The sequence below is a fragment of the Delphinus delphis genome, chromosome 15, assembly GCF_949987515.2.
Source record: "Delphinus delphis chromosome 15, mDelDel1.2, whole genome shotgun sequence".
Lineage (NCBI taxonomy): Eukaryota > Metazoa > Chordata > Mammalia > Artiodactyla > Delphinidae > Delphinus > Delphinus delphis.
In genome coordinates this window covers 79,771,919-79,783,273 of record NC_082697.1, presented here as the reverse complement: position 1 = coordinate 79,783,273, position 11,355 = coordinate 79,771,919, and the positions used below count along the sequence as shown (strand labels likewise).

The 11,355-nt window shown below is 53.1% G+C and overlaps 1 protein-coding gene across 1 annotated transcript; it reads right to left on the bottom strand.

Moving 5' to 3' along the window:
• Nucleotides 1–81: 81 nt before the first annotated feature.
• Nucleotides 82–4,135, bottom strand: POLR2J (RNA polymerase II subunit J). Its single transcript, XM_060032291.1, has 4 exons — nt 3,978–4,135; nt 2,684–2,773; nt 1,073–1,247; nt 82–293 (listed from the first exon to the last, which is right to left on the bottom strand). Exons 1-4 carry the CDS (start codon nt 4,028–4,030, stop codon nt 258–260), a joined length of 354 nt encoding a protein of 117 aa, XP_059888274.1. The 5' UTR covers nt 4,031–4,135; the 3' UTR covers nt 82–257.
• Nucleotides 4,136–11,355: the final 7,220 nt, after the last annotated feature.

Sequence of the window (11,355 nt, the reverse complement as noted above, 5' to 3'; positions counted from 1 at the left end):
CTAGTCCTGAAATGAGGCCCCCGAGTGGCTCCGGAACAGGTCCCCCACGTCCACTGGACTGACCCAAGGCTGTGAAGTCACCTCTGCTTCAGCCCGCAGCTGGGTCTTTTCCTGCCACACTTTATTAGGAAGGTAAGACAGACTCTGTGTACAGGACACATCGGTGTCAGGGGTGAGGGACTTTCTACAAGGAGGCCCACGGCTGGAGGAAGTGCTTTTGTCCACCTGGTGCCTGGAGAAGAGCCGGGTGCAGCCCACTACTCGATTCCTTCTTGCTTGTCTTTGATGGCCACCTGAGGGGGAGGAAGGAGGCAGCGCCCTGAGCTGGAATGGCCGGGTGAGGATGTTGGGAACGCAGCCTCAGCCTCCCTGACCAAGGGCTGCCAGGACCTTGGCCAGGGGCCCCAAACGGTTCCAGGCACCGGGTAGCCAGCACCCCAGGGACCCTCTAGCCAGCCCTACTCACGCCACCATGACTTCCCTGCAGCACAGGTCCTGCTGCCTGGCGTGGCAGGGAGGCGGGGGAGTAGGGGTGCTTCCTGGTGAGCCTGTGACTGACAGACTGAAAATCTGACAAGCCGTGGATCCTTCCCACTCTAAATCGTGTCTGGACTTTGAAGCCCCCTGCGTGAGATGTGACCACACCCATCTGGCCTTCTTGATGGTGGTACCCTACGATAAGATGAGCTGCCCCCAGACAGATAAACCACAGGGCAGCGGCACCACAGGGAAGAGGCTTGGAGAGACAGCCCCAGGCAGCAGGCCCCTTGCTTCCACGGGGACCATGAGAGCACAAAGGGAGACCCTGGCACTGGGTGAGGTCCCACCCTGGGTGCAGACAGCAGGCCCCAGGCCTCACCTCCATGACCCCTCAGTCCACACTTCCCGGATCCTGTGGTATACACCCCTGTTCTGTCATCACCTCCGCCCAGCCCCCATCTCCCCCACTGAATAAATCAGAGGAAACAACCCGGGGATCGTCCTAGGTGTGGGCATGAGCACGCTGCAGCTGTGACCATACAGGCTGGCGTCCAGACTGACCCCAGCCCCTCCGGCACACCCAGCTCCTCACCCGGAATCGCTCTTCCAGCAGGGAGAGCTCGCTGATGAGGTCTGTGATGGCGTTGGTGAAGGCCTCCTGGGGGCTGTAGTCCGGTGTGGTCTGCACGCGGATGATGATCTTGTGTTCCAAGGGGTGGGGGACTTTGTAGCCAGCAAACAGCACCTGTGGGTCCTTCAGCAGCTGCCTGAGACACAGGGATGGGTGGGGTGCGGGTGGGTGGTGAGCCTAGGGCCCTTGGGGCTCTGGCCCCTTGTGACCTTCCAGGCCTTCTAACCAAGGGTCTTCCCGTTGGGTTGGGGCCTATAAGCAAATGCAGCTGCTCTCGATCTTTAGTTGTTTGTGTTGTGTGATGTCGTTGTCACCACCCCACAGCCCCTGCAAATATGTCCAAGTAAGACAGACAGGTGAAGAAGGTACAGCATGTGGGGACTCCTCCCATACACACAGCTACATCCATGAGGATCAACGACCCTACCTAGTAAACACAGTTTCCAGCAACCTCTTCCCTCACGAGACGTCAGGGACCCTCAAGGGCCCCAAAGAAACCTCCCTAGGCAGTAAAAATCCAGCTAGTGTTCAGGAAAAAAAAGCCCCATTCCCAGCCCCCAAAGAGCATCTGGCACAGCAAATAAAGGCAGCAGGGGGAGAAGGCCCCAGGCTCTGAGCACTTAATAAAGTGGAAACGGAAATCCTCTGGGCGATGCAGGCTGGCAGCTGCCGTCCACACGCATGGGGTCCTGGTCCGCGAGGCTATGGGGAAGCGAAGCCTGAATCGTGAGCTGTGCCCTGGGCGTGTGGGGGTTTTCTCCAGATCAGCTCCCTGAAATGTGAGCACTGGGGGGGGGGGGGGGGGGGGGGCTGGCACAGGTGGGAACACTGGGCTCACACAGTGGGGGAGGGTGGGGGGCAGCAGGGCCCCAGGAAAGCCTGGGTGCACCACTGGCTTGGCGTTGGGCAGGAGGCATCCACAAAGAAGATGAGCAACTCCGTCCCCTACTTATACCAGAAGACCGGACAAGCTCCTGCCCACGGTCTCAAACATGCAAACCTGGGAAAGGCATGGCTTCACTGATGGCACTTTTCAGCAGCGAAATGACAAGTCTCTGGCCAATCCTACTGCTGGCCACCTACCAGGCCAGGACTTCACCGGTGCAAACACCCACCATCCAATTACCAGGAACCCACCAGGGCACCGGATGACCACACAGGCACTCTCCCACTTCCTTCCCTTATTCTACTAAGTTACAATCTCTGGCACACACATCTTAGAATGCCAGGTGTCACTGAGGTCACTGTCACAAATGGGGGCGCGGTGGGTGGCCAAAGCTGAATGCGTCTCCGTGCTTGTGAGCAGAGCCCCAAGCGGGCCTTCTTTCCTGTGGCTCGCTGCACATTCTCCTCCTTTAGTCAGATAACTGAGCCAACACAGGAAAGTGTCTACGTGAACAGAAACCGGTCACTGTCATTTTGAAGAAAAGGTACTGGGATGTGTGAATTCCTAGAGCCAGCACCCAGAAGGACTTCCTAGAGCTCAGAGAGACTTGAGAACATCTCCTGGAACTTAAGCTTGGCCTCTCAAAGAGCAACATAACCCCCAAAAGCCTCTGACTTGGAACTTACGATTTAATGATGTTTCCTAGCGTATGGTCTTCCTTGTTGATGGTGAACAAACAGGCATTGGGTACCTTGGTGTCCTTGTTAATGGTGATCCTAAGGGAGAGGCAGAGGCAACAGGTTGGTGGGGAGGGCCGCGGCTTCCCTCCTCCCCAGAGTCTAAACCCTGCCCTTCAAGGCAGGCTCAGGTCCCACCTCCTCCTGGAAGACTTTCCCATCTCTTCATCCCATAACGTCCTCTGTGACTCAGAGTAGCACCGTGGCTATACCCCAAACCCAGCCACGCCTGGCTCTGTGGGACCCTCATCTCACCTCTGGACTACTCCTTCTTCCTAAAGCAGAGCTTCTCAACCTTGGCACCACTGACATTTTAGGCCAGAAAATTCTTTTCTGTATGGGGGCTGTCTGGTACACTGTGGGGTATTAGCAGTACCTCTACCACTAGATGCCAGGAGCATCCCCTTTATGACAACCAAAAATGTTTGCAGACACTGCCGAAGTCTTCTGGGGGGGCAAAATGGCCCCCGGTTAAGAACCACCGCTCTCAAGGGAGAGTGAAGTGCCGGGCAGGGGCTAGACCGCAGAGCAGAGCCCTGGATACCAGACAGCTAAGAGAAGGAAAAGCCAGCGTTTAAGACGGTCTTCTTTGTGCTGAGCCCTGGACTAAGCGCTTTACATAAATTACCTAATTTAATCTCCCCTTAGAGAAAATTCTGTGATTTAATACAGTAATAAGCCCATTTTCCAGATGAGGAAAGTGGGCCTCAGGCAGACTGTCACTTGCCCAAAGGCACAGAGTTCTCAAGCGGGGGATCCAGGAGCCAAGTCAAGGCTATCTGAGCACTGGATTACATTTCCCTTCACCTGCAGGCAATGAGGCGTCACTGGAGGGTTTACACCAGCGAATGAAGATCCGGTGTGAGTCTCAGAGCCATCATTCTGGCTGCAGCAAGGATAAAGGTGGTGGGCGGGAAGACGAGTGAGGGGGGCTACCAGATCCCAGAGGAAAAGGACTTTGGAGCCAGACACACTGGGTTCGAATACAGACCGGCCACTTTCTGTGCGCCTGGGAAAGTTACTTAACCTCTCTGAAGCTCGGTTTCCTCATCTGCAAAATGGGGAGACTCACCAACACCTAGGACTGTCTTAAGTTTGGCAGACTCAAGTGCGAAGCGCTCTGTGGAGCTAGAGCAAAACCTTCTGTCCCCCCGGCAGCGGACGGGCAGAGAAGCCCCAGAACCTGCGGGCGCTGACGGTCGAGGGTCCGCGACCCTCTCCCACCGAGGCCGGTTCCACTTACTTCTTCTCGCCCTCGAAGAGCAAGAACGACTCGAAGGCGGGAGGCGCGTTCATCCTAGCGTCGCAGCAGCCTCCCAAGCCTCACACACAGCCGCCACCACCTCCGGAACTCGACCTATATAACTCGACCACTTCCGGGTTAGCGGCTGCTTCCGGATTATGCCGGTAGTGCCAAACCCGTGTGAGGATCGGCTCGTTGCCCTCCATCGGTCTGGAGGATGTTGCGCAGGCGCGAGAAAAGCCTGCCGGAGGGAGAGGAGCTGGTGGCTCTGCGCATGCGTGAGTCGGGAAGGTCCTCTCCTGGGCTTACCTGCGGGCATGTTTTGACGCATGCTCCTAACGCTGGGGGCAGCTCTTTTGAGACATCTCTGTCTAGGCTAAGCCGAAACCCTGAACTCTTTTCTCTGCTCCCTTTGCCCCTTGATCCCTCTTTGGAAATGTGCCCTTGGAATACATGGCAAGAGGCTCTTGAATGGAGAATGGAGCCTTGGGTTAGTGGGCAGGTGTGACCAGCCGGGCAGAAGAAGCCTCCCCTGGGCTAGACTGTTGTGTATGGATAATCCACCTGCCAAGGCAAGCTGCTACAAGACTCCTGGCTGGGTTGTTACTGGTTTACCAGGTGGGCTTGTAGCCTAGCGAGGTTCTTGTTAGGGGAGCAGTTGGGTGAGGGCCGGGGAGGTGGCAAGTGTATGCTGGTGGGGACAAAAAAATGTTGCCTGCCATTTCAATAAACAAAGAATGTTGCCGCCATCAAGCCATCAGCCCCTGACGGTGTGCCCTGAGGGGAATTCAGGATGGAGAAAAACAGGATACTGGCCCTAGATAGTTAAGATGCATATCTAGGAATCATTTCAATGCCCAGATTCTTTCATCTTCCGAAGAAAACTGCTGAAATCATTAACTTGAGATGTCTGTCTTTTGTGATTAGCGGTAATCTTTTGATGTTTGACTACAAGTGTTTTGTTTGTTTTTCAGCAAAAAACTCCTATATATCCTGGCTCCTCCCTTACCTCTTTGGAACAGTTCTGCAGAGCAATCTGAGAGGCTGTCTCCCAGGCTACTGTCCTCAGTAAGGTCCTCGATAAAACATAACTCGCAGGAACTTCCCTGGTGGTCCAGTTGTTAAGACTCTGAGCTTCCACAGGGGTCACAGGTTTGATCCCTGGTCAGGGAAGTTCCTCTTGCCGCTCAGTGCGGCAAAAAAACCACCCAGAAAACAAACAAAAAACCACCCCCACAACTCGCAGGAATTCCCTGGAGGTCCAGTGGTTAGGACTCGGCGCTTTCATTGCTGGGGCCCAGGTTCGATCCCTGGTCAGGGAACTAGAATGCCACAAGCCACGTGGAACGGCCAAAAACCCAAAAAATCACGCATAAGGCGCTTCCCTTGTGGCGTAGTGGATAAGAATCCACCTGCCAGTGCAGGGGACACGGGTTCGAGCCCTGGTCCGGGAAGTTCCCACATGCCGCGGAGCAGCTAAGCCTGTGTGCCACAACTACTGAGCCTGAGCTCTAGAGCCCGCGAGCCACAACTACTGAAGCCCGTGAGCCACAACTACTGAAGCCCGCGCGTCTAGAGCCCCTGCTCCGCTACACGAGAAGCCACCGCAATGAAAAGCCCGCGCACCGCAGCAAAGAGGAGCCCGCTTGCAGCAACGAAGACCCAACACAGCCAAAAAATGAATAAATAAATTAAAATTTAAAAAATATTTTTTTAAAAATCCCACATAACTCGCAACTTTTAGGTTGTGATTTTTGTTTTTGTTTTGTTTTCAATCAACACAGGTATGAGAGGAACTTGAAGGGATAAGGGATAAGTGAGTCGGTTTTGGTTGGTTGATATTTTGCAGACTACAGCTTAGCATAAAAGTCCCACCTGCGCGGTTTGAAGCAACAGGGGCTGGGGTCTCAGATTAGCTACTGAAGCCCTAACAGCTTTCCAGCTGTTTCTTCAAGGCTGGGGAACAGCTGAGGAGCCCCCAAGGAAATCTGGAGCTTCCCCCACCACTTCCCGGGAAGGACTCTTTCCTACTTAAGCTTTGAGACCTGGGGTGAGAAAATGTCATTTGCTGGAGGCCCACACCAACCTTGACTCTCCAGGCCAAGTGGGTGGGGGCCTCTTTAACTGCGGAGGAATAGAAGGCAATGACAGTAATGATGCCCCTTCACCCGTCTGAGTCATCCTGGGAAAGTTTGGGCCAAGGATGCTACTGAGAAATAAAATGTTGCCTGCCATGTCAGTAAACAAAAGATGCCGCAGCTGTCAGCCATTGCAGCCCTGCCCCCAACGGTGAGCCCTGAGGGAACTCAGGAAGGAAACAAAGAATATCGGCCAGCCAGCCATCATCAGACTGCAGCCAACCCCAAGGTGCAGCTTGATGAAACGCAGGATGTGAAAACACGGGATACTGGCCCCAGATAGCTGAGGTACATATCAAAGGAATGATTTTGGTGAGCCCAGACTCTTACATCTTCTCATACAAAGAAAAGCGCTAAATTCCTTAAATTGAGATATCTGGTTTTCTTTAATTAACAGTAATCTCTTGATGTTCAGACTACCTGCCCTTTGTTGCAAAACTCCTATATATCCTGGCTCCCCCTCACGTCCTCAGAGCAGTTTTCTCGGGGTTACTGGTTGTTTTTTTTTCGACTCGGGGTTACTTAAGATGCTGCCTCCCCGGCTTGAAGTCCTCAGTATGTCCACCGAATAAAACATAACTCTCAACCTTTAGGTTGCGCATTTCTTTTTTCAGTTGACACTACTGAGAAAGGAAGGGGGCAGGGCACAAACTTTAAAAGAATGACACAGCCTCTGAGGACATAAAGTAGTTAGAACTGATTAGGCCCAAGATGGCGGAAGAATCTGCTTCCAGTAGAACGTGAGCCTCATTATACGCTCATTGCAATACGTCAGCATATGCTAAATGACATACCCATAGGCACCATGCCAGCTCTAAGGCTGAATAAAAGGCCAAAAAGTGGGTCACAACTCCTGGAAATCTCCGCTCCTTCCCCAAATAGTTGGAATAATCCTCCTACTCATTAGCCTATGAAATTCCCCTCCCCCTAAAAACTGACAACCCCATACCCTGGGGCCTCTTGCCTTCTGAGTTGGCCCACACTCAGTCTATGGAATGTGTATATCCCTGAATAAACCTGCTTTCACTTTACTGTGGCTCGCTCTTGAATTCTTTCCTGCAAGAAGCCGAGAACCCATACTTGGCGACCCGTCCCAGGAACTCACCTGAAACCTGGGACCTGACCGTCCTCTTGTGCCCCACCTTTTCTTGCAACACTACCATTGCCAGGATTGCAGGGACCTGGCGGTGATGAGGCTGGCCTGGCCTTAACTGGGCTACGGGACAGAATGGGGAGAGGATTTTAACTCTGAAGGGGCTTCCCTCCCTGCCACTGTGGAAGTCTGTCCTCTCTAGGGAGTTCTGGTCACACTTGCCCTTTGATTCTCTGACCAACATGAGATCCTGAGCTCCAGAAGTTGTCAGCCCCCCAAAGAGTTTTCAGCAGCTCAATTTTGGTGTGCCCCGAGAGGAGTCCCAATGGCCATTCCCGTCTTCTCCTTAGTCTAAGGGAGACAGGTCTGCCTGGCACCACTGTGGAAGGGGCGGCTAGAACATGGGGTGCTAAGAAACATTTTCCAACCTTGGAAATATGGGGAAGGGGGAGTGTGTGGCATATCCCAACAACGCCATACTGGAGCACTGTTGAACAGGTCTGACCAGGGGTTATTTAAATATCTAGGGCAGGGCTTCCCTGGTGGCGCAGTGGTTAAGAATCCGCCTGCCAATGCAGGGGACGTGGGTTCGAGCCCCGGTCCGGGAAGATCCCACATGCCGTGGGGCAACTAAGCCCACATGCCGCAACTACTGAAACCCACGTGCTTAGAGCCCCTGCTCCACAACAAGAGAAGCCAGAGCACCACAACGAAGAGTAGCCCCCCCACCCGGCTCACAGCAACTAGAGAAAAGTCTGCACACAGCAACGAAGACCCAACGCAGCCAAAAATAAATAAAATGAATAAATAAAAGTTTTAAAAAAGCAGGAGTTTTAGAAAAAAACAAATAAATAAATAAATATCTAGGGCAGAGATCGTCAAAATGTGAGGGCTCCGGGACCAAATCAAGCCTGCCACCTGTTTTTGTATTTAAAGTTGCATTGGAATATGCCATGCCCGTTGGTTTCCTCATTGCCTGTGGCTGCTTTTGTGCTACAAGAGTAATGGTAATCAAAACCTGCATGCCTGGGCCTTTGCTGAAAAAGTTTGCCAATCCCTAAGCTTGGGGAATGGACCTGTGTTTGACTTTTTTTTTTCTTTAAGAATTTATTTCTTTTAATTTTTAATTTTTTATTTACTTATTTTTGGCTGCGTTGGGTCTTCGTTGCTGCGCAGGCTTTTTTTGGCTGTGGCGAGCAGAGGCTACTCTTCATTGCAATGTGTGGGCCTCTCACTGCAGTGGCCTCTCGTTGTGCAGCACAGGCTCTAGGCGCGCGGGCTTCAGTAGTTGTGGCTCATGGGCTCTAGAGTACAGGCTCAGTAGTTGTGGCGCACGGGCTTAGTTGCTCCACAGCATATGGGATCTTCCCGGACCAGGGATCGAACCCATGTCCCCTGCATTGGCAGGCGGATTCTTAACCACTGTGCCACCAGGGAAGCCACCTGTGTTTGACTTTGAAATTTATTATTCAATTAGAGCCCAGACGTTGAAGTCACTTATTAACTTGTAGGTTTCCATCCCATAGAGAAGATAATTCCATCAACCAGTTTTGTATCTAATATCACAATATTATTCCAACGTTACCCAGACTCTCAAAATAGTCTATGAACTAGCTTTGCCAAACATTCATTTCCTCCTTGGAGTGTAATAAATCTCTGATACATGTTCATACCCTATACATTTTTTAAAATAAATTTATTATTTATTTATTACTTTTGGCTGTGTTCGGTCTTCGTTGCTGCGCGCAGGCTTTCTCTAGTTGCAGCAAGCGGGGGCTACTACTCATTGCGGTGCGCGGGCTTCTCATTGCGGTGGCTTCTCTTGTTGTGGAACATGGGCTCCAGAGTGCAGGCTGAGTAGTTGTGGTGCACGGGCTTAGTTGCTCCGCGGCATGTGGAATCTTTCCAGACCAGGGCTCGAACCCGTGTCCCCTGCATTGGCAGGCGGATTCTTAACCACTGCGCCACCAGGGAAGGCCCATTCTATATTTTTGAAACAGGAGGGAAGGAGGCAGGGCACAACCTTTGAAAGAATGACATAGCCCAAGGGCATGATATAAACTGATTAGAACCCAATGGGTCCAAGATGGCGGACAAGTCGACTTTTTCCACTAGACCTTCAACCTCAGTATACGCTCACGTCAGCAAGCTAAATGACACACCCACAGGCGCCATGACAGTTCCAAGACCAACCATGAAGATCAAAAAGTGGGCAGTGGCCCAACTCCTGGAAATCCCCGCCCCTTCCTAAAATAGCTGGAATACTCCCCCCACTCATTAGCCTATGAAATTACCCACCCCTATAAGAAATGACAACCCCGTACCCTGGTGCCTTTCTCACCTTCTGAGATGGCCCACACTCTGTCTGTGGAGTGTGGTTCTCTCTAAATAAATCCACTTCTTACCTATCACTTTGTCTCTCACTGAATTCTTTCTGAGATGAGACATCAAGAACCTGAGCGTCATTAGTCCTGAAACCAGGTGTGTGATCTCAGTTGGAAGACTGTGGGTCTTGGCAGGGTCAAAGTCCCAGCCGTGTGGGTTCAAGTCCAATCTGAGGTGCACAGTTTCATTTTTATGAATCATTTTTAAAAACATATTTGAAAATTCTACTTTGACAAGAATTTCCCAAGAGAAGGTTGGTGGGAACTTGCCCAGATTTCCTACGAGTTGGGCCCAAAGGCGCATATGCTATGTGAGCTGGGCCCACTCAGGGCTTCCCGGGGTGCCAGCCCCCTGGGCTGTAGGCCTCTGAGGGCCCAATCAGACCCTCAAGACATCTGGGGCGTCTGCCCCAGCCCCGGATGAATAACAGGCCTGGCGATCCTGGGGGAGTGGTGGTGTGGAATCCCTGGGCAGGTGGAGGGGGTGACCTCCAGTACCTGCCTGTACTGAGGGCAGGCAGGAGTCTCTTCTGTCCCTCTCCTTTTTCCAGGTGGCTTCCAAAAAGAATGCGGCATCCTGGGTTGTAGGTAGCTCTGCCTGGAACCTGCGAGGAGAACCTAGGGGTGTTGGTACCCACGGGAGAGGTGGGGGGCGGAGCCAGGCACTTACTCATTTAAATGCCCCTCTGGCTGCAGTGGCCGTGCCCACATCAAGATCCACTGGAGGAAAGGGTGGCGGGTGCTGCCGGTGGGCGGCTGCACGTGTGCAGTTAAATCCCCAGTTCTACTTGCTGCAGGCTCTGTAAGTGCACACCCAAGTGTACACCTCTCTTTCCCCTTCCCTCCCTGCCTTGGGGGTCAGGAGACCCAGGGTCCATACTTCCTGACCATGAGGTCCTTGAAACACAAGAAGATCCAACAGGCAGGAGGACTGGTGTGAGGCCCTAAGGAAGTAGCCAGAGAAGCAGCGGCCGGTGATGGGGGCGGGGGGGAGCAGGCTCAGTCACCCTGGACCTGAGCCCTGGGCCAGGAAGGGTGAGGGGATGCCTAGCCCTGTGAAGAGGCTCATGAGGCCCATAGGATGGTAGCATCACGACCAAGAAGTGATGAACATCCAAGGGATTGGGTTGGTGGGCTGTGACCAGGAGAAAAGGTCGATAGGGCCCCCAAAGCCATGGGGTACAGGGGAGCAGGGCAGCCCCCTGCATCTGCAGCCCCCTTTGCTTTTCTATGCTATCCCTCAAAGAATCCAGCATGCAGCCTGTCCAGATGGTCCTGCCCCAGACTCCGGCTAGTCAGCTGGGTCAAGGGTCCTGCCTGTGACCTGGGCCCTTGGGGACTGTCCCAGGTCTGGGATTCACAGGTGAGGCTCTGAGCTTGGTTGAATGAGAGTTTTAAGAACGTGCTGGAAGACCCTGTCCCTTCCCTGTTTTGTTAATTATGTTGAAAGTTACTGTGTACCTAGGGATGGGTTCGGAGGAGAGTGAGGAGGTGATGACCAGAGGAAGCCTTGCTTGGGACGAGGGGGCTGGCATAAGGGCCACTGCCAGGGCCAGGCCATGTGGTTTGAGGTTCTGAACCTGCCCCCACTTGCAGTCTTCAGGACACTTGGAGGAAGGGCCTGTTTGGGGGCTGCCAGGAGGGGCCAGCTGGTGAGACACATCAGGCTCTGTAGCCTGTGGGAGACGGATGAGTGGGACCCAGGGGTGTGGCAGGGACAGCAGGTGGGAGGAGAAAGCAAGTCCCCAGGACGGGGGGAAACA